Source organism: Astyanax mexicanus, chromosome 25, assembly GCF_023375975.1.
Source record: "Astyanax mexicanus isolate ESR-SI-001 chromosome 25, AstMex3_surface, whole genome shotgun sequence".
NCBI lineage: Eukaryota > Metazoa > Chordata > Actinopteri > Characiformes > Acestrorhamphidae > Astyanax > Astyanax mexicanus.
In genome coordinates, this window is record NC_064432.1 from 24160204 (window position 1) to 24183689 (window position 23486).

The window sequence follows — 23486 nt, forward strand, 5'->3', positions numbered from 1 at the left end:
TCGCTATTTCCCCATTCAGAGGTGAGTATTATCAGCCTGTAGCCTGCTCCTAACCCTGGCTAGCACTGCTGGAGCAGCATTAGCATTACCCACCAACCGCGCTCACCATTTCCCCATTCAGAGATTAGTATTATCGGCCTGTAGCCTCCTCCTAACCCCGGCTAGCCCTGCTGGAGTGGTTAAGCGCTAATGCTAATGCTCCAGCCTTAGTGCTGGAGAAATTTGCTAATCTAAGTTTACTGTAAAGAAACGGAAGTGCGTTACTCGCCTAAATAATCAGTTTTCAGGAGCAAAATGTGTGTAGATTAACACTGGTTATAAATAAAGTCTTTTTTTAATACAGTTTTGTGTTTTTAACTTAGCTTTACTTAACTTAGTTAGCTACCCCCCCCCCCTCATCCCACCACCCAGCAGATTGAATTAGAAGTTCATTTTAGTGTTTCTTTAAATGCTTTTTTATAATACAGTGCGCCATATAGTGCGGTATTTTTTTATAATACGGTATCTGTTGATATGTTTCAGCTTTATACTGCTCACATCCATATGAGAATTATATAATATCGACCCGAATGAAGATATATATCATGATATTGATTTTATATATATATCATTCAGTACTATATGCAGTAGTGCTCAGTGGGAATGTGGGTGGGCTTGTAGTTGGATGTTCTGGTGGTCTTACCCCAGCAGCAGGAGGGTCTTCTCTGGAAAGCTGTAGTCCTGTAGACTCTGGCTGTTGGCCGTCTGTTCCACTCCCACTATACAGTAACCTTCTCTCTTCTTCAGCTGCAGGAAGTCCGTCAGCTCAGAGGGCTTCACCTGTAAAAACACAGAGATTTACTCAGTATGAACTGAGATATTTCACCTTAATGGCTCTGTAACGAATGCAGCGTGTGGTTTAACAGTGTGTTGCTGAAAGCTAATGCTAAAATTAGGAAAGGAAAGAGAGGGAAAGAAAGAAGTAGAGGGAGAGAGAGACAGAGAGAGAGAGGAAGAGGGAGATAAAGAGAGAGGAAAATTGAGAGACAGAGAAATAGAGAGGAAACGAGAGCGAGAGAGAGAGGGAAAGAGGAAAGGAATAAGGGAGAGGGAGAGAGTGTAAGAGAGAGAGAGGGGGATGAGAGGGAAAAAAGAGGAAAAGAGAGAGGAAAAGAAAGAGAAAGATGGACAGAGACATAGAAAGGGGAAGAGGGAAAGAAATAGGGAGAGGGAGGGAAAAAAAAGAGGGAAAGAGAAAGAGGACGCTAGGGTGGGGGAGAGAGAGGGGGAAAGAGGGAAAGAAAGAGGAAGAGGGAGGGAGAGAAAGAGAGGGAAAGAGAGGGAGTGAGAGAGAGAGAAGGAATGGCAAAGAAAGAGGGAGAGAGAGAGAAAGAAAGAAAGGAAAAGAGAGAGATAAATAAAGAAATAGAGATGGGAAGAGAAACAGAGGGGAAAGAGAGAGGGTGATAAAAAGAGAGGAAAAGAGAGTGAGGGAAAGAGAGAAAGAGAGAGAGAGGGGAATAGAGAGAGAGAGAGAGAGAGATAGAGAGATACTCACCTCCAGCAGTGGAAGCCAGAGTTCAGAAGATACACTGAGGGCCTGAAACTGTTTGTCGGATACGTGACGCAAACTGTCCAGAACCAGAGCACTCGCCCCGAATATCTCACACGTCCTACACAGACCTAATACACACACACACACACACACACACACACACGTCAGATATTGGATATTACACGTTTATCTCTGTCAATGCCAATATACACATTTATGACTTACAGAGAGACTAAAAGCAAATAAACAAATAAAAATAGATTAAATTAATAAGACTTAAAGCATCACAGCCAGCATCAGTCAGCATCGCTTAGTTCTTTAGCAGCATGCAATAAACAAAACATCAGATATCGGTTTCAAATATTGTCCACATTGATACTGCAATATAATTCCGATAAAATTGTGCATCTCTAATATAATTCTAACTATAACAAAATGAAAAGTGCAGCGACTCGATTCTGATACATCAGCTCACAGACGCAGCCTCTTGCTGATCCACCTCACCCTAGGCGTGAGGAGAGGAAAAAGCGCCATCTACTGTACCCACCCAGAGAAAATGCAGCCGAGATTTAAGGCATGTCCTAACTTTTCACTGGTACTGTACATAGTGACCACTTCAGTTTCTGAATCAGTTTCTCTGATTTTGCTATTTATAGGTTTATGTTTGAGTAAAATGAACATTGCTGTTTTATTCTATAAACTACAGACAACATTTCTGCCAAATTCCAAATAAAATGTGTAATTTACAACATTTATTTGCAGAAAAAAGATGCAGAGCTTTCAGACCTCAAATAATGCAAAGAAAACAAGTTCATATTCATAAAGTTTTAAGAGTTCAGAAATCAATATTTAATGGGATAACCCTGGTTTTTAATCACAGTTTTTATGCACCTTGTCATGTTCTCCTCCACCAGTCTTACACACTGCTTTTGGATAACTTCATGCTGCTTTACTCCTGGTGCAAAAATTCAAGCAGTTCAGTTTGGTTTGATGGCTTGTGATCATCCATCTTCCTCCATAGATTGATCATGATCTCCTGCTGATTTTAAACGTCCTCTAAAGTTCATTAATCTATAGTTTAAATCGGAGTGTTCTAGCCGGGAGATTACAGCACATCTGAAATTAGGCAAATATTGATTAACAGTGTCGGACTGGAGCTCCTGTGACCCGGCCGGACGATGCTGGAGTCAATAAAAAGCTCTACGCTACAAGAATAATAAGCAGCCTGTGTCTTATCTTATCATTAGGAGTCAATATTTATTTATCAAATGGGTTCTGGCTAAATGAAAATATGAAGGTGAAGAAAGGACGGTGAGAGGAGAGACGCTGGAAGTATAAATGAGATGAAAGCGTCGTACGATAGGACGCTGATATTAACCGTGCGCTCGGTTGCCATGTTTCAGACGGGGGAACATAGCGGAAGAGCTTAGCAACAACAAACAGCCTGAAAAGCCTGAAAAGCCTGACACATTTCACTTTATCTGTAAGAGCAAAAGAGGACAAGGACCCACACACAAACACACACACACACAAACACACACACACACAAACACACACACACCAAATATTATCTTTATATGTGAGGTATTATTATTATTGTTTTGTAAAGCTTGTGGCATTACACTGCCAACAAAGGGAGATTTGAACCACTGCTGTTTCTGCTCACTAGGTTTTTTATTAAAGCCCATTACTGGTTATACTGGTTATACTAGTTAGAGGGAGGAAGCCTAGATGTTTGTTTCTACTTTTAAAATGTAAAGAGATGTTGTAAAAGAGAGTTTTACAGTAATCTTTAATATTCTAATAATGTAGGTTATCTTCGCAGAGAGAGAGTTCTATTTCTCCTCACATCCTCTGAGAGTTCTATGCCATGAGGTGGCATGTTGAATATCCAGTGGCCAGTGTGAGGGAATTGTACACTACAATTCACATGACACCAGAGAGGGAAATCAACACTGGGCACAATTTGCAATTTGGACATGTTAACTGTGTGTTATAGTCACTTGTGTTGACAGACAGAAAAAGGGGAAATAGAGAGGAAAAATGAGGGAAAGAGAGAGAGGGAGATAGAGAGAGAGAGCGAAAAAGAGAGAAAGAGGGAGAGAGAGATTGGGAGGAAAAGAGAGGACAAATTAGGGAAAGAGAGAGGGTGAGAGGGAAAGAAAGACGGAGAAGGAGGAAGAAAAAGATAGAGAGGAAAAGAGAGCGAAAGAGAGAAGGAGAGGGAGAAGAGAGAGAGAAAAAGGGGAAAGGGAGAGATAGAGAGGGAAAGAAAGAGGGAGAGAGAAGAAAGAGATGGAGGAAAAGAGGGGGAAGAAAAGAGAAAGAGAAAGAGAAAGAGAGAGAGAGAGAGAGAGGGGAAAAAAGGGACAGGGAGGATCAGAGATGGGGGAAAGAAAGGGAAAGAAAGAGGGAGAGGAAGGAAGAGAGAGATAGAGAGGGAAAGAAAGATGGAGACAGGGGAAGAGAGAGATAGAGAGGGAAAGAAAGAGAGAAAGAGAGAGGGGCGGGAAGAAAGAAAGAAGGAGAAAGAAAGAGAGAAAGACAGGAAAAGAGAGGGGCAGAAAAAAAGTGGGGGGTGAGAGAGATAGAAAAGGAAAGAGAGCGGAAAAAGAGAGAAAGAGAGCAAAAGAGAGGGAGGCCGAGAGAGAGAGAGAGAGGAAAATAGGGGGGGGGGGGGGGGGGGCATGATACCAGAACAGCAAGGGATGGGCCATCACAGGACTCCATTAGGAACCTCTACAACTCGATGCTAAGATAATAAAAATGAGCTAAATGTCTCGTACCTCCCAGGTTAGTGGGCTTGTCGATGAGGGATGCCACCACCACCAGGGCGTTGGTGAGTTTGCCCAGGCGCACCGCCCTCTGCTGGGCCATGAGCTGAGGCTCCTGCTCCTGCACACTCAGCCTCCAGGGGGCGATCTTCTTCTGTACATCAGCCCAGCGCTCCTCCTGCTCCAGCTCACCTGCAGGACAGGTACACGTGATTGTGGACACGTGACACATGATTACGTGATTACAAGCCATTACAAGCTACAAAGAAAGACCGCCTACAGTTAGTTTAGTTAAACTTCTCCATCCAGAACAGTCTTTCCTTGCTGTAGTTTTAGCTCCTCTTCTCTGAATAGGGCGATATCGTTGGCGATACCAGATCACCAAGGCGGCCGTAGTCGGTTTAATGAATGCCAGTGTAGTGCTGAACTTAGCCCCCCCGACAGGAAAAGCACCGCCTCTCAGGAGTGTATTTCTAAGTAAAGTTAAGGCGCTTTTATCAAGAAGACAGGGTGTATGCACTGCCAAGAGGGGGTGCTTTTCCTGGTGGGGGTGCAGATTTCGGCATTACTATGTAGCTGAATTCAGCTGAACCCCCGCCAGAAAAAGCACCACCTCTCGGAAGAAGTTGTAAGAAGTGACATGACTATTTTTCATTTTTTCTTAAGAGTCAATGTATCTTGGGTATTTTCATTTTCTAAAAAAAAGTTAAAGCCAATAAGACATAGGTGCGCGCTCCCTTGAGGGGGTGCTTTTCCTGATGGGGGTGCTAAATTCGGGCACAACACAGGCCCTCATGATGTAGTCAAGGGCAATGAGGAAGAGCAACAGCTTGATCGCAAGTACAGGTTCTTGAAAATGTTGATGAAGATGGCAGGGACATCGTACAGGCAAAGAATATGCCAAAGAGAATCACGGTGGATGCTGTCAACACCTACAGTACCTACAGTCAAATATGGTGGAGGTTTGAATACGTTTTGGGGCTGTTTTGCTGCTTCTGCCACTGGGTGTCTTGACTTCGTGCAAGACATCATGAAATCTGAAGATTATCAAAGGATTTTGAGTCATGGGTCTTGCAACAGGACGATGACCCCAAACATAATCTAAAATGCAACCAGAGACGGATGCAAACAAAGAGCAGAAGATTTCTAAAGTAGCCAGCAATGAGTCTGGACCTAAATAGCATTGAACCCTTGTAGCGATATCTTAAAATTTGAAGAAGAAACTCTTTAGGTATGAGAGACGTGGAACAAAATTCCAGTTGAGAGGTGTAAAAAGTTGTTGATGCCAATCAAATATTAAGTTGAGGATTCCAATCATTTTGTTCTGCCCATTTTTTGGGAGGTTTGAGTGAAATTATATTAAATTTACCTTTTTTTGTGCTGTTTCAATACACACACAAAGGAAATAAACATGTGTAATTGCATGTGTAATTGGGTGCTAAAACTTTCATCCATGACTGTATTCACACAAACACACAGTAGTGTGTATAGACAAGGTAAATGTTTCTATTCATTTATTGATTAAAAAAAAATAAGAAAATAGAATATGGAATAAAATACATTTATGATGTAATATTCTGGCAGCATTGATACGCAGCAATGCCAAAACAATTCAATCCAACTGCTAAAAGCCCTTTTTACAGTCCTGCAGCTAAATAAATACAATCCATCATCTCAATCATCTTAAAGCTCCACCCCTCCCTCCAGCACTTTGATTTTAGACCTGATGTTTTGGCTGTATGTGATTGGTGATTGCTGGCTGATGTCCTCTGCTGCCACCCAGTGGGTTTACCTCTGTCCTGCTGGATCCAGTCTCCAGGCTGCAGCTCGCTCAGCTCCCGGCCAGCGTTCCTCACCGGAACAGAGGAGTGGAAGTTCACCAGCTTCTCCAGCTTCCACACCGGAACCCACTCATCATCAGCCAGCTCCGACAGACTGGGGAATGTGTGCAGGATCGTCTAGACCAGAAGAGAACAGCTAGAGTTAGGTCTGTAAAACTAATATTAGGCATATTCCACCGAATGGGTGCCATTTCTGTCCCCAGGAAATTACATGTATAAATGTGCACACAAAATAACTTTAAAATATATTTTATTATTAAGCATAGTGTCTTGTACATAATTGCAAAAGTAAGTAAGAAAACAACAAAAAAAAACCTTTTCATAATAGATTTTTCACTCAGTCCTGTTACCATAACACATTACCCTGATCATTCTACAACAGGAAGTCACATCTGCAACAGGAAGTGACATCAGCTGGTTCTTCTGAAGATCATGGAAAGACCAAAATTCCCCCAAAGTTTTTCTGTATAATTGATCTTATTGTAACGATGACTGAGGAGCTCAATCTCAACACTCAGTCTTAGATCTTAGATTTTATTTGCTTATTTTTAAAATACAAATCTCGGGAAAATCACTAGAATGTGCAAACCTCAAAATAATGACCTCAAATATTTCAGACCTCAAATAACGCAAAAGAAAACAAGTTCATATTCATAAAGTTTTAAGAGTTCAGAAATCAACATTTGGTGGAATAATCCTGGTGGTTTTTAATCACAGTTTTTTTCATGCATCTTGGCATCATGTTCTCCTCCACCAGTCTTACACACTGCTTTTGGATAACTTTATGCTGCTTTACTCCTGGTGCAAAAATTCAAGCAGTTCAGTTTGGTGGTTTGATGGTTTGTGATCATCCATCTTCCTCTTGATTATATTCCAGAGGTTTTAAATTTGGTAAAATCAAAAAAACTCAATTTTTAAACAGTCCCTTTTTTCCCCAGAGCTGTTATATATATATGCTATATATAGCTGTATATATATATATATATATATTCACGGTCTTACCTCTAAACTATAATCATTAAGAGGGTGGAAGACACTGAAGAAGAAGTGCTCCTGAATTTTGGTCCAGTTCTTCATGGCGTTGCTGTAGACAGACCCCCAGTGAAACACAGAGAAACACATGCATATATATTACAGTATAAAATATAATACTCTTATTCACACTGTATTATTTAATAAAGTGATTTTATGAGTATATAAATACATAAAATATATAATCTGTGGTAGGGGACTCACCCGGAGTTCTGCATGGTCTCGGCCTGCCGCAGACACGCCTGGACCACGGTACCCAGACCCCCCAGAGCTGCCGGCCCACCCGCCAGCGCCCCCTCCATCTGCCACACCCGCTTCAGTGCCAGCAGAGCGTACAGCCGCACACTGAAGTTATGACTGAAGCACCACAGCAGCGCCACCTCCACCGCCCGCTGCCACTGCGCCACCTGCAACCAGAGATACTGCTGCTTCAGATAGGTGGCTGCTATGGTGTTGCTAGGCTAGATGGCTTCTATGATGTTGCTAGGTGGCTAGCTAAATTATTGCTAAGTAGGTGCTATGATGTTGCTAAGTGACTGCTAATTTGTTTCTAGGTGGCTGCTATGATGTTGCTAGGTTAGGTGGCTGCTAAAAGGTTGATAGGTGGCTGCTAAGGTGTTGCTAGGTTGCTGCTATGGTGCTGCTAGGTTGTTGCTACTTTATTGCTAGGTGGCTACTAAGGTGTTGCTAGGTGGCTGCTATGGTGCTGCTAGGTTGTTGCTACTTTATTGCTAGGTGGCTGCTATGGTGTTGCTAGGGAGCTGCTAAGTTATTTCTAGGTGGCTGCTATGATGTTGCTTGGGGAATACTATGGTCTTGCTATGTAGCTGCTATGGTCTTGCTATGTGGCTGCTATGGTGTCGCTAGGTTGTTGCTACTTTATTGCTAGGTGGCTACTAAGGTGTTGCTAGGTGGCTGCTATGGTGCTGCTAGGTTGTTGCTACTTTATTGCTAGGTGGCTGCTATGGTGTTGCTAGGGAGCTGCTAAGTTATTTCTAGGTGGCTGCTATGATGTTGCTTGGGGAATACTATGGTCTTGCTATGTAGCTGCTATGGTCTTGCTATGTGGCTGCTATGGTGTCGCTAGGTGGCTGCTACATTTTTGATAGGTGGCTGCTATGGTCTTGCTTGGAGGCTGCTGTGTTGTTACATGGCTGCTAAAGTGTTGCTAGGTAGCTCCTATGGTGATTCTAGGTGGCTTCTAAGTTGTTTCTAGATGGCTGCTATGATGTTGCTAGGGGGATGCTATGGTATTTGTAGGTGGCTGCTAAGTTGTTGTTAGATTGTTGCTACCGAATTGCTAAGGCGCTGCTAAGTTGTTGCTAGGTGTCTGATATTGAGTTTAATGGTTGCTGGATGGTATATATGGTATTGCATGGTGGGCTGCTGTGGTATAGCAGGTAATTAGGATGAATTGCAGTGTGCAGCTATAATTATATATAAATTTGTGTAGCTACAGGACCGGAGGTGTCAGTATTGTACCTTATCCTCCAGGTGAGGCAGCAGGACGTGCAGGTGCACCAGGACAGACAGGAAGGTGCAGATGCTGGTCTTGGTCTTCTCCTGCTCCTGATCCTGTAGGTCATCAAAACAAGCCAATCAGAAGCCTAGAACCTCTGCAGGAGAACACCGAGGCTTTCTCTGGACCAACCCACTCACCGTACTGAAACAGTCCCACAGCTGCTGGATGTGGGCGGGGTTCTGGTGGAGGATCAGGATCAGAACCCACTCGATCAGGTATTTAACGGACGCCTGGTTACTGGAGAAACCCGCCTCACAGACTGGAACCAGTACAGACTGAACCACGAACTCCTGCAGGAACAGGGGGCGGAGTTACGCATGTTTACGGACTGTACTGTTTATTATTACACTCTAAACAGTGCACTATTCAAACGGGACAATGCTCGTCCATGTAATGCATAGTTGCATCTCAACATTTCTTCCAAATTCCAAATAAAATATAGTCATTTAGAGCATTTATTTGCAGAAAATGTTGTACTAGTGTTTTAATGTTTTAAGACTACAGAAATCAATATTTGGTGGAATAACCCTGATTTTTAAATCACAGTTTCTTCATGCATCTTGGCATCATGTTCTCCTCCTCCACCAGTCTTACACACTGCTTTTGGATAACTTTATGCTGCTTTACTCCTGGTGCAAAAATTCAAGCAGTTCAGCTTGGTTTGGTGGCTTGTGATCATCTATGGTCCAATCCTCACTGTCTTTTATAAACTTCAGCCTGACTCTTCTTTTCTTTTCATTGATGAAGAGCTTTTTTCTAGCTTTACCTGACTTGAGCCTCTAGAAACCTTCAGCTTCCATCTGTTCTTTCTCTGCACTTCAACCCAGCTTCCATCTGTCATTCTTCAGACCTGAACCCCATTGAAAAACCTCTGAACCCCATTGAAAAGGAAAGCTGAGGAGAAGTGGCAAAAGGTCATCCAAAAGCAGTGTGTAAGACTGGTGGAGGAGAACATGATGCCAAGATGCATGAAAAAAACTGTGATTAAAATCAGGGTTATTCCACCTAATATTGGTGGACTGATTCCTAAACTCAAAAAATTTTGGTATATTTAAGGTCTGAAAGCTCTGCATCTTTTTCCTTATTTTGACCATTTTTCACTTTCTGTAAACAAATGCTTTAAATGACAATATTTCTATTTATAACTACGGAGAAATGTTGTCTGTAGTTTATAGAATAAAACAACAATGTTCATTTTACTCAAACATAAACCTATAAACAGTAAAATCAGAGAAACCTGTATGTGTGTATATTTTTTTCTTACTGGTGTGAGTTTTGGCAGGAGCAGCAGTAGCGTTTGCCACACTCTGTTTTTTACTCGGTGATGCATGGAGTTGCTATAGTAACGCACTTTTGACTTAGTTATCGCCGCATCCTGGGAAATCACACACACACACACACACACACACACACACAGAAAATGACAGATATGAAAGAATTGTACAAAAATACATGATTGTTATAAATATCCTAAATAATTAAAATATACATACAAAATGGCTCATTTTGCACCTTGATAATTAAACACAGTGTGTAATATCAAGGACACACACACACACACACACACACACACCTTTTTCAGTAAGTGCTGGACCAGCTCCTCCATCAGTTTCTGGTGCAGACTGTTAGACGGGTCCAGGTGACTCAGGAACGCCAGAACACAGAGCCGGGGGAACTGATCATCCCTGTTCTCACTGAGATACACAAACACACACCTAACCTCACATACACAACCTGACAATACCATATTTCAATATATATAGTATATATTACACATTTTATTACATTTTTAGAAAAATTCTTATAGTAGAACTGAGATGTGCCATAATTTATATTAGAATATGAACTAATAGTGTGAGGGTAATCAAATTTATTTTATTACATAAAATAATAGGTTGCTATGGTGTTGCTTAATGCTAAGACATTGCTAATAGGTTGCTATGGTGTTGCTTAATGCTAAGACATTGCTAATCGGTTGCTATGGTGTTGCTTAATGCTGAGACATTGCTAATCGGTTGCTATGGTGTTGCTTAATGCTGAGACATTGCTAATAGGTTGCTATGGTGATGCTTAATGCTAAGACATTGCTAATAGGTTGCTATGGTGTTGCTTAATGCTGAGACATTGCTAATAGGTTGCTATGGTGTTGCTTAATGCTAAGACATTGCTAATAGGTTGCTATGGTGTTGCTTAATGCTGAGACATTGCTAATAGGTTGCTATGGTGTTGCTTAATGCTGAGACATTGCTAATCGGTTGCTATGGTGTTGCTTAATGCTGAGACATTGCTAATCGGTTGCTATGGTGATGCTTAATGCTGAGATATTGCTAATAGATTTTTAGGGTGTTGCTAAGTGCTATTATATTGTAAATTCTGTAGGTTGCTATTGCGTTGCTAATTGCTATAATGCTTAAAGGTTGCTTTGGTTCGGCTAGGTGGTTGCTTTGGTTACCAAAGTGTTTAATGTGATCTTGCTAAGTGGACATGAGATTGTTGCTAAGTTGTTACTAGATGGTTGCTTTGGTAAATCAGGTGTTAATTGTGGTGTTGCTAAATGGATACAAGATAGTTGCTAAGGTGTTGCTAGGTGGTTGCTTTGGTAACCCAGGTGTTGGAGCTGGGAGATGTGGCATAATTTATATCACAATATAAACTAAATGCTGTGATATTGTTAATAGGTTGCTATGGTGTTGCTAAATGCTGTGATATTGCTAATAGGTTGCTATGGTGTTGCTAAGTGCTATCATATTGCTAATACCATAGGAAACTAGGGTGTTGCTAAGTGCTATTTTGTTGCTAATAGGTTGCTTTGGTGTTACTAGGTGGTTGCTTTGGTAACCAAGGTGTTTACTGTTGTATCCCGGTTGGTTGCTGTGGTTTTCCTAAGATTCCTTCGTATTTACTGTAATATTAGTTAAAATAATTTAGTGTAGATGAGTTTTCCTGAAGAAATAAAAACTTACTGAGGTCTGAAACCTTGGCAAAGCACTGAATATTCTAGTAAAAATTAAAATATACTATATACAGTATATACAGCAGTGTTTCCTGACCTGCTGATCACAGCATTAGCGACACATTGCTCTCCAAGCTGCTCCACATAGGTCTGAACCTCCTGAATCAGCCTAGAAAAGACAAAAGATACTGATAAGACAAGCATGACCTACTGTACTCTCTCTCTCTCTCGGACTCCGGCTGCTGATGGAGAAGTAGAAGTGTATTAACGCTGACAGGACGTACCTCTGATCTCGTCTGAAGACGGGTCCGTATACACAGGCCTCGGTCAGCAGATCCAGGTGGTTAAAGGCGCTCTGAAAGGCGGAGTCAGTGCGGTTCTTCGGGTCGGAGGGCAGCCAGGTCTCACAGCAGTGCTGAATCAGAACATTAAACACTCCCGACTTCGCCTCCGACAACTCCATCAACTCACGAGTTATCTTCAACAGAGAGAACAAACACTTTACTTTAGTACATTTAATTACAAAGTAATTCACAATTCATTTATAGACCAATTACACATCAATTACAAACTCTATTGTGAATGAATGCCATGTGGGGTTTTTTTAGTTTTTTTTGGAGAAAAAAAAAAAAAAAAAAAAAAGTGGTCCGGTGATCCGGTATAACGCTGCCTTAGTCCGGTGGAGGAGTGGGCGGGAGAAACGATAGAATTTCGGCTCTTGCTCATGAATATTCATACATGCAAAAATATATCGCCTCTGATTGGCTAACAGCACTGCAACTCTAAGAAGCAGCAAGAAGAACAACATTTAGAAATATTTTAAAATAAAGATATTTTTACAATAATAACAGTCTTTGCAATGTCATGTAATACTTAACAGCTCTGATATTTAAATAATAATAAATAAGGCACCGTTTACAACGCATAGCATTAGCTACAGCTCTGGGCTCCGCTATCACTGTACTGATCATGACCATAGACATGTATTTATATACAGCTCTGGAAAAAATTAATAGATAACTTAAATTTCTGATTTTGCTATTTATAGGTTTATGTTTGAGTAAAATTAAAATTGTTTCTTTTTTTATTCTATAAACTACAGACAACATTTCTCCCGAATTCCAGATAAAAATATTCTGATTTAGAGCATTTATTTGCAGAAAATGAGAAATGGCTGAAATAACAACAAAAAAAAAAAGATGCAGAGCTTTCAGACCTCAAATAATGCAAAGAAAACAACAAGTTCATATTCATAAAGATTTAGGAGTTCAATATTTGGTGGAATAACCCTGGTTTTTAATCACAGTTTTTTTCATGCATCTTGGCATCATGTTCTCCTCCACCAGTCTTACACACTGCTTTTGGATAACTTTATGCTGCTTTACTCCTGGTGCAAAAATGTAAGCAGTTCAGTTTGGTGGTTTGATGGCTTGTGATCATCCATCTTCCTCTTGATTATATTCATTTATATGCATTTTAATACATTTTAAAATAATAAAATATAAAGCTCACCTGTGAGGTGCAGGTGGTCAGGTGGGGGTTCTGGGTGGGGGTCATTTGAAGGGCGGTGTGATTAAAGGCCAGGCGGATGAAAGCCTGCAGAGCCGGCCAGAAATCATGAGCGTTAGAGCTTAAAGCCTGAACCAGCTTCCAGCACACACACACCGCCTCCACACACACCTCCTCCTCCACCTCCTCACACAGCGCCACCTGCAGGAGGAAAAAACACCATATACACTAACTTTATCTCTACAGAAATACTGATTATCTGCAGCTATACTGTCAGAATCAGAAGATCTGATACAGGTTGAGGTGATCAGACTGGACCTGAGGGAAGGTGGAGGACAGGAAGTCCAGTACGGGCAGAACCAGGTCACTGGGCAGCAGAGCGACCGCCTCCACCGCCGCCCGGAAACTGCCCCCGGCTTCAGCCCGCAGGTACAGCAGACACGCCCACTGATCCCGGATAAACCCAGCCGCCACTCGACCCCAGTCCCTCAGCACCGGACTCTCATCCGGACCCCTGCCAGAACATAAATAAAAAATAAATAAATAAAATAGTACTTTACAGGCAGTTTACAAAAATCAAGCAAAAGTGAAGTTTAGAAAATTAGTGCAAAAAACGTAAAAATATGAAAACAAATGATAAAAATATATATATGAATATTCAGAAACTGAAAATATTTTTCAACACAGAATATCCTTCAACTGAATATTTGGCAACCCAAAATATTCAACAACCCAGATATCTGTTTATTTGAATAACCATAATATCTGTCAACTGAAAATATTTGGTAACCCAAAAAATTCAGATATTTGGCAACACGAATATTCAACTGAAAAATAAATAAATGAAAAAAAAATAAAAATGTTAGCAAATAGCAAAAAATATATAAAAACAAGTTGTATATAAATATGGTTGGAAAATAACTGCAGACAAGCTCCAAGAATAATACAAAAAATACATGTTTACAAATATATACATATATTTAAATATCTATATAAGTATTTGATTGGTTATCAGACCTGGCGGAGGGATCTGCTGTAGAGGGCTTCAGCAGGGGCCGGTTAAAGCTCTGCACTGAGGATGAGGAGGAGGATGATGATGATGAGGAGGAGGAGGAGGATGAAGGTGGGCAGAAGAAGCTGGTGAGGGATCTGAGTGACGTTGTGGCGTCGGACTCGGGTTCGAACACACCGCGCTGAGCGAGCTCACACAGCGCGGCTAACGTAGCCATGCTAACCGCTTTCTGTACCTGCCCAGCTACAGACGGAGTCTAAAACACACACATACACACATAAACTTTATATTTGGCAACCCAAAACAATTGCCAACCCAAAACATTCTGCGAATAAAAATATTTGGCAACCCAACATATTAAGCAACTGAAACTATTTGACAACCCAAAATATTTAGTAACTGAAAAGATTCAGCAGCCCAAACTAAAACTATTAGGCTACTTAAAATATTTGGCAACCCAAACATTCATTACAGCTAAAATATTTGGCTACCTAAAATATTCAGCAAATGAAAATATCTGGCAACCCAACATATAAAGCAACGCAAAATATTTGGCTACTGAACAGATTCGGCAACACGAATATTTGGCAACCCAATATATTTGCAATCCTAAAATATTTGACATCCCAAAATATAAGGCCACCTATAATATTCGGCAACCAAAAATTTGACACCTAAAAACATTTGGTTCTGATTCCAGTATTTGGATTTTGACCAAATGTTTAATTGTGTTTGGTTTAGTTTTTCAGACAAATATTAACACAATAAATTATAAATAATAATAAATTAACACAAATTAAGGCAATTAATATATATATATAAAAAAATAAAAATTTAAAACATAGAAGCTTACAAAAGACTATTTACAAAAATAAGCTACAATCATGATAGAAAAAGTTTCCATAAAAGTTCACAGTGTGTAAGGTGAGGTCTGGTACCTGGTCAGAAGGTGTGGTGAGGATCCTGGTGCAGTTAGTGGTGAGTTTGGGGACGTAGTTGTTCTGTAGGTTGGAGATGAAGCCGGGAACCGAGCTGTAGGTCTGAACCAGTTCCAGAACCACGGAGAGGTACAGAGCCGCCCGGTCCACATCACACAGCTACAACACATCAGAACCATCGTTAAACCACCTTAAATAATGAATCACACAGCTACAGCACACCAGAACCACCGTTAAACCACCTTAAATTATTCATCACACAGCTACAACAAATCAGAACCATCGTTAAACCACCTTAAATTATTCATCACACAGCTACAACACACCAGAACCATCGTTAAACCACCTTAAATTATTCATCACACAGCTACAACAAATCAGAACCATCGTTAAACCACCTTAAATAATTCATCACACAGCTACAACACATCAGAACAATCGTTAAATCACCTTAAACCACCTTAAATAATGAATCACACAGCTACTACACACCAGAACCACAAATAACCACCTTAAACCACCTTAAGTAATTAATCACACAGCTACAACACACCAGAACCACTGTTAAACCACCTTAAATAATTAAATCACACAGTAATCACTACAGCTGAGACTGATTAAACACTGGCTCCTCCCCCACTGCCCTGTAAAATTAAGCTATTAGAGCTACTGTCAGGTAGTGAACCTCCTGGTGAGAGACCAATCACTGCTACACACACCTCTAACACACACCTGCATACTACAGTCGGTCACCACTAGCAGTGATAGGAGGGGTTTTACAGGAATGATTGATATTCTCCACCAGATTACATCACTTCCTTGTCCTGCCCGTCTCCAGATTTATCACCAATCCAGGATTTATAGGTTCTATAATTAGGTTCCTAAGTTTTCAGGTCTGATTAAATTAAGATAAGTAGTATGTAGTGCCCACCTCCTGTAGTTCTCCACTCAGCCTCCTCAGTATAAACTCCTGAACTGGTTCCACCACTCCCAGTAACAGATTCCTCACGGCCTCCGCCACCTTATCATAATCTACAACACAAACACAGATACAGAGTCACGGTTAAAATCACTTATATACTGATTGGTTGACTGGTTGGTTGGTAAAGTGGCCAGTTGGTTGATTAATTGGTTGTTTAATTGATTGGTTGATTGGTTGGTTGGTTTGTTGGTTAATTGACTGGTTGTTTGGGAGTTTAATTGGTAGGTTAATTGGTTGGTTGGATTGGTTGGTTAAATGTTTTTTTATTAATTTTTTGGTTTGTTGATTGGATTGTTTGGTGATTGATTGGTTCATTAATTTGTTGTTTTTTTTGGTTGATTGGTAGGTTAATTGGTTGGTTGGTTAAATTATGGACTGGTTGGTTGTTTAATTGGTTGACTGGGTGTTTGGTTGAATGACAGGTTGATTGGTTGGTTGGTTAAGTGGTTGGTTGGGTATTTGATTGGTTGACTGGTTGGTTAAGTGGCCGGTTGGTTGATTAGTTGATTGTTTGATTAATTGGTTGACTGGTTGGTTGGTTAAATGATGGACTGGTGGGTTGTTGGATTGGTTGACTGGTTGTTTGGTTGAATGATAGGTTGATTGGATGGTTGGTTGATTAGTTGCTTGTTTGGTTTGTTAATTGGGTGATTGATTAAGAGGTTGGTTGGTTAAGTAGTTGGTTGATTTTTTGATTGGTAGGTTGATTGGTTGTTTGAATAAGTGGTTGTTTAGATGAGTGGTTGATTGGTTGGTTTATTTAATTTTTGACTGACTGATTGGTTGATTGATCCACATCGACTGTGGTACTCACCGTTCATCGCTCCAGTCTCTGGGTGTGTGTTGAGGAGCTGCAGGAGGCGCAGGAGGAGCTGCAGGCTGTTGTCGGTTTTGCGCAGCGGTAAATATACGCTGGTGCTAATCCGGCGCAGGACGTCCAGCAGGGGGCAGAAGAGCCGCTCCAGTCCGTTCTCCTCTGGGTTCTGCCCTGGTCTCCTGATCCTCTCCAGATCCACCGAGAGGAGGAGAGAACGGGCCAGAGCCTCGGCCTCGCCCGGGTCCGGAACAGCGTCCGTCTGATCTATAGAGGAGATAACAAACTTCACGTTTATTCTCCAAAAACAGAAAACATGGCTACTGAACTCAAAGATTTATCAGCATAATATGTAAACCTGATGTATTGTTATATTTCATGTGATTTGTTTGTAGTGAGTTTTATTGATTAGAGCTGTTCCTCTTACATAACACCAACCTGCATGATAACAATTAGTCATTTTACTAAATCTGTCATTTGATCTGTTGGAAAAATGGGGGTTGAATACTTGTGCAAACAGTGTCAGTCACTAGAAAAGTGCATCTTCTGAAGGAAGCGCAGAATTGTTGTGTAGCTAAAGTAATTCCACACTTGTTGCTATGGTTTTAGTAGGCGGCTGCTTTGATGTTACTAAATGGTTGCTAAGGTATTCCAGGTGGTTGATGTGGTGTTGTCAAGTGGTTGCTAAGCAGTTGCGATGGTATCTCAGTGGGTTTTACCGTGGTGCTATTAAGTGGTTACAAGGTGGCTGATGTGGTGGTGCTAACTGTTTGGTAAAGTATGTAAAGATGTGGTGCTTAAAAATTGACTTATATTACAGTAAAATTCTAATCTACATCCCTGTCCTCTTTATTATCTTATGATCTTCACGCTGCTCTCTACCGGAGCTGGCTGGTACAGTGAGGAAGGTCTTTAGGCGTCTGGAGCAGTGTGCGGTGATCGTCTCTGGAACAGCGCCGTCAGAATCATCACTGGGCCGAAATCTGCCCTCGTTAGCCAGCAGCCAATCACAGAGCTGCAAAATACAAACAGGTACGAGTCTAAACATAACACGACCTCAAACAAAATCTTGTTTAAAAAAAAAAAAAGGGAAAAAATGGAGTAGGGTAAAGCTGCAGACCCGGAGACTGCAGTTTTAGGACCGCTGCAGATTCAGGACCGCTGCAGTTCTAGGACCCTACTCTGCCGCCTAGCGACATGAGTGATTATTACACAGTAGGCGGGACCAGCGAGAGAGGGAGTGAGTGGGGTGCAGGTGTATGCTAAAGGCTTTTCTCCTCATAGCTGTTGTCGTCGTCGAATTGTGTGGCACAGTTTGGTGCACGATGGAGTACAGTCGGAATGTGAGTTCGGAATTTGAATCAAGTTTTATAGCCTAAATGTATTAAAATATTCCGATGTTTTGAATTAGATATCAATGTAATCTACACAGGATGTGAGTGTATATGTAGCCTAAATCAATTACAAGCACCTAACACTACGTGTTAGTCTAGGACAGCTTGCTACAAAACATCTATTAGCCTGTCAGCGTAGTTCTATTTTTTCTTTTTTCTTTATTGAAAGCATCGTTTGATATGATCATTAGTTCTGCTTAGCACATTGATTGAAATATAAACGATGACAAAAATCTGTATCAAATGTTCACTACGTTTCAGTACATTAAATCAGTGTAGCCTACTGTATTGGGTGTAACGTTAAATGCTTACTTAATATTACTGTTGTACCATATAGTTAAGTTAATAATCTTGAACAATACGTGTTGTCATTTGTAACAGTAATTTTATGAAATTTTTAAATTTTACTGATTATCCTGTCTGCTTTTCAAGATGCATATAACAATTCAAGAGGGTCGAGCTATGCCTAAACTGGAAAGATGCACCACATGCTGCAAAAAGTTCCACTGCCCATTTTGCTCTTCATCTTTGTTCAACCCAACAAAGTTAAGCAAAGTCAAAACCCATTTAGTTGGTAGGTAGTGTGGAAATTTAATTCACAATGTGGAGTTTGAATATTAAAAAAGAAATGTCAAATATTAATATATTTTTTTGTATCTCTTTCTCTATCTCTTCTTTCTTTCTCTCTCTTACAGAAGTCGTTGCGATCCAAGTCCCTGGATAAAAAAAAACAACGTTAATGTGTGAATTTTAATATTTGAATTTTGTTATTATTTCAAATACATTTTATAACCCCAAGTCTTCCTTGTGTCTCTGATATGTGGTTGGGAGTTCTAGGACACATTCTAAGACAAAGTAATATTTAGGTGATGATATTTGGGTGAAATACACATTAAAAGGTGTAATTAGTTAGTTAAATTGGTGATATTTGGGTGAAATAAACATTAAAAATTGCAAGTAGTTAGCTGAATTGGTGATATTTGGGTGAAATAAACATTGTAAAGTGTAAATAGCTGAATTGGTGATATTTGGGTGAAATAAACATTATAAAGTGTAATTAGCTGAATTGGTGATATTTGGGTGAAATAAACATTGAAATAAGCCTTTAAGTCATTCATTTCGCTATGAGGAGAAAAGCCTTTAGCATACACCTGCACCCCACTCACTCCCTCTCTCGCTGGTCCCGCCTACTGTGTAATAATCACTTATGTCGCTAGGCGGCAGAGTAGGGTCCTAGAACTGCAGCGGTCCTGAATCTGCAGCGGTCCTAAAACTGCAGTCTCCGGGTCTGCAGCTTTATACTATTGAAAAAATGGGAATACCAGGAATGAACAGAACCAAGAAAGTGCAGAATAGTTGGGTACCTAAAGTAGTTCACACTGGTTGCTATGGTGTTACTAAGAGGCTGCTAGGTGATTGCTATGATGTTGCTAAGTAGTTGTGTTGCAAAGCAGTTGCAATGGTATTCTAGTATGTTTTACTGTGGTGCTGCTGAGTGATTAGTAAATGGTTGCCAAGGTATACCAGGTGATTTCTACAGTGTTGCTAAGTGGTTGCTTAGTAGTTGAAATGGTATCCCCATAGGTTTTACTGTGGTGCAGCTAAGTAATTCGTAAATGGATGCTAACGTATACCAGGTAGTTGATGTGGTGTTGCCAAGGGGTTGCGGAACAGTTGCACTAGTATCCCAGTAGGTTTTACAGTGGTGCTGCTAAGTGATTACTAAATGGTTCCTGAGGTATACCAGGTGATTGCTACAGTGTTGCTAAGCGGTTGCAATGATATCCTACTAGTTGTTAATGTGGTGCAGCTAAGTGATTACTAAATAGTTGCTAACGTATACCAGGTGGTTGATGTGGTGTTGCCAAGTGGATGTTAGGCAGCTGAAGTTATATCCTAGTATGTTTTACTGTGGTGCTGCTAATTAGTAAATGGTTGCTAAGGTATACAAACTGATTGCTATGTTGTTGCTAAGCAGTTGCTAAGCAGTTACAAAAGTACCCCAGTATGTTTACTTTGTGAGTAAATGTTTAATTTATAATTTTATAGTTAAATAACTGCCTTTATTAACGCAAATGTAATAAAAATAGAACTAACAACAGTAACTAACAAACTTAAATAATGAAGTTTATTGCTGTTTATCGACGTGTTTTGTTATATGTTTCTGATGTCTTTTGTTTATTATTAATCTCACCTCTCTCCACAGCGCTGTGCCTCGACTCAGAGACTCCTCGGCTCTGAAGTTCGCCAGAAACCCCAACACCTCGTCCAGAGACACTGCAGACTGTATAACATCAATAACATCAATAACATAGACAATCACTGACTTATCAGTAATATCAAAGTACTAACACAGGTCCATTATCAGCTATTAATTCACTGATTATTAACAATACAAGTGTTTTAAAACTAAATACAAACTCAATAATCCTCAAAATAATAAGTAAGTGGATATTTTCAGGCATTGTGATTGGACGAGAGTATTGTAGGAGTATAATAAGGAGTAATACCACGTGTATGAGGCAGAGTGCAGTGTGCAGCAGGAAACACTGAGTAGCTCCTCTCAGCAGAACCTGGTGAGTGATCATAGTGCAGCGCAGAACATCTCTACACACACACACACACACACACACACACACACACACACACACACACACACACACACTTATTATTATTATTTCTATTATTATGGATCAATTATATCAGTCATTTTAAGACCAATTTATGCAAGTAAAATAACGAGAAAAAAAAATCAACTGATCTCTGTCTGTCAGCATATCTGGCCGTCTGTCTGTCCTTCTATCTATCTATGGAATCTTTCTGGTCAGTCTATCTTTCTGCCTGTCTGTAGGTCTGTCTGTATTTCAGTCTGTCTGTCTGTCTGTCTGTCTATCTATATGTCTCTCTGTCTGCATGTTAGTCTGTCTGTCTGTCCGCAGGTTAGTTTATTTATCTGTCTATCTGCTTGTACATCTTTCTGCATGTTTGTCTGTCTGCAGGTCAGTCTTTTTATCTGTCTGCCCATCTTTATATCTGTTTATGCATCCATCTAATAATGCATGATGGTAATTATCCTGTATTTTTTACAGTACACTGGAAAATAATGTCCTGTAATATTACAACACCAATACATTCTTTTTTGTAAAATATTCATTAAAACTGAATATGAATTGAATTGTATATAATAATTCAATAATGTAATAGTCAGATAAAACGATACACGATTAGTTGAATCTTATTGTTTAATGTATTAAATAAATGATCTTTTCTCTGTGTTTAATATAAAAGTACCTGAGTGCGTTCAGGCCATCTGCTCTCAGTAGAGGGGCGGGGGGTAAATGGGACAGAGCCTGAGACAGAAACAGCAGCGGGACAGAACACCAGTGCTGAGAACCCAAACGCTGCAGCAGCTTCAACATCACAAAGCCTGCAAATCAATTAATCAATCAATCAATCAATCAAAAACAAATAAATAACCCGTATTACCTTTTAACACAGTGTTCAATATTAACATTAATTTATATTACCCCATGCATGAGGTGCATTGTGATGCTCATTGCTATCTTACACCCTGCCAACAGTCTATCTTCACGGCATCTGCCTGCCTTGTTTAAATAGCAAAGGTGCTTCTGAATATATCTACACTGATGGGTGTGGTGGTCTGAAGATGAGGTGTGTTTCAGTTGTGTAAATTTCTGGTTTATTGCTATCTTTATCTTGGCAACAAAAAAAACACAGGTGCACCACTGACTGAATACAACCTAGACAAGATGCCAACAGTCAGACGTTTATTGCTATCTTGGCAACATAGGTGCATCCCCAACGCACATACACCGCCGCTTGTTACGGAAGCATTGTACACATCCAGGTAGCTGCACTGTTAAAATAGCAATTCTGTTAAAATTATACCACAGATAGTTCCGACCCTGCAATGTGATTGGCTGAGAAGCGTTATATGAGTGTCGGTATCAGCCGATAATGCACTGTAACCGAAGCTCTCCATGTATTACTCCGCCCACATACATGTAACCTAGCAATGATGCACCGATGCAGCGCTTACAAGCCAAACAGCGCAGCTACAAACAGAGCACAAACTTAATAATCTGGAACACAGTGTTGGTCAGTGCCATGGTCAGATACCTCGTTCCTTTTCAGGTAAACTGCTGAAGAACATCACCATGAACTTCTGCAGCTTCACTGCTATCTCCGGACACTCCCCCACCACCTGTCCAGGTGATCTGTAAACCACAACATATCATAACATCACTTTAGAATCAAAGAGTAACTGAGATAGTGTGCTTTAAACCACCTTAATGATTCAATTAATAATCTTTAAATGACTGATATATTAATTTAAAGACATAACGTCTTTAAAACCATTAACAGGTCAAAAGTTTGGGTACAGTGAACATCACACTCACCTGTGGTAGAGTGGGCTCTCTGCCAGCACCTCCATGAAGGGACCTACTACAAACTGAAGACCAGAGATCATTAAGATTCTTATTATTCTAATATTTTAACCCACACTGATTATTAATAACCTCATACACTGCTGGGTCCCCATTGCTGCTGACACAGATGTGCAAATGCACACAAACAACCACTGCCTGTCTAACGCCTGTAGAAAAAAGTACTGCCTAAAATAAACATATACCATAGGGCTATAGCCAGGAATAAAACCCCAGTATTGATCTGCTCTTGTTGCTGAGTGCAATCAAACCCACATAGCAATGTTCCAAAATGTAGTGGAAATACTTAATTTCTTAAATTCCCTAGAGAGTCGAGACAGTTACGCCAACAAAAGCAGCATAAACTCTTTTTTTCAGCCTTTATTTTAGAGGAAACAATGAATAAACTATGAAGGACAAAAAACGACGTATACATATATAAATGCACATATAAATGAATGAAAAAATGAATGGATAAATTAATTCATGAATTAATAAATTAATAAATAAATAAATAAATAAATAATACACACGAACAATTGCATAGATGAATAAATTAATTAATTACTAAATACACTATGTGCTATGTCCTTATGTATCATCCATGCATGAACCTTTATTCGGGACAACATTTATTTATTTATTCATTCATTCGTTTCCAATATCCTGTTTTGGAGCGAGGTTTGGACCACCTACCTAATTAACATACAAAGGCAGAAATACAGAAACAAAT

General features: G+C 40.2%; 2 protein-coding genes across 2 annotated transcripts in view; one reads left to right on the forward strand and one right to left on the reverse strand.

The window, feature by feature from the left end:
* Nucleotides 1–23486, forward strand: part of fam184b (family with sequence similarity 184 member B) — a 276012-nt gene that overhangs the window by 239436 nt on the left and 13090 nt on the right. The window lies entirely within an intron of this gene.
* The window catches only part of tarbp1 (TAR (HIV-1) RNA binding protein 1), a 32449-nt gene that overhangs the window by 4609 nt on the left and 4354 nt on the right, over nt 1–23486 (reverse strand). Inside the window, exons 6-29 of the mRNA XM_022682064.2 lie at nt 22727–22779; nt 22446–22543; nt 21597–21732; nt 20816–20912; nt 20500–20589; nt 17794–17926; nt 16912–17178; nt 16047–16147; nt 15116–15274; nt 14183–14433; nt 13484–13679; nt 13169–13366; nt 11941–12134; nt 11754–11825; nt 10277–10397; nt 9968–10078; nt 8841–8993; nt 8664–8756; nt 7386–7588; nt 7152–7233; nt 6101–6266; nt 4321–4500; nt 1538–1662; nt 683–819 (exon numbers count right to left, since the gene is read on the reverse strand). Of these exons, the coding sequence (XP_022537785.2) occupies nt 683–819; nt 1538–1662; nt 4321–4500; nt 6101–6266; nt 7152–7233; nt 7386–7588; nt 8664–8756; nt 8841–8993; nt 9968–10078; nt 10277–10397; nt 11754–11825; nt 11941–12134; nt 13169–13366; nt 13484–13679; nt 14183–14433; nt 15116–15274; nt 16047–16147; nt 16912–17178; nt 17794–17926; nt 20500–20589; nt 20816–20912; nt 21597–21732; nt 22446–22543; nt 22727–22779 (3416 nt within the window). The remainder of the gene's footprint in view (nt 1–682; nt 820–1537; nt 1663–4320; nt 4501–6100; nt 6267–7151; nt 7234–7385; nt 7589–8663; nt 8757–8840; nt 8994–9967; nt 10079–10276; nt 10398–11753; nt 11826–11940; nt 12135–13168; nt 13367–13483; nt 13680–14182; nt 14434–15115; nt 15275–16046; nt 16148–16911; nt 17179–17793; nt 17927–20499; nt 20590–20815; nt 20913–21596; nt 21733–22445; nt 22544–22726; nt 22780–23486) is intronic.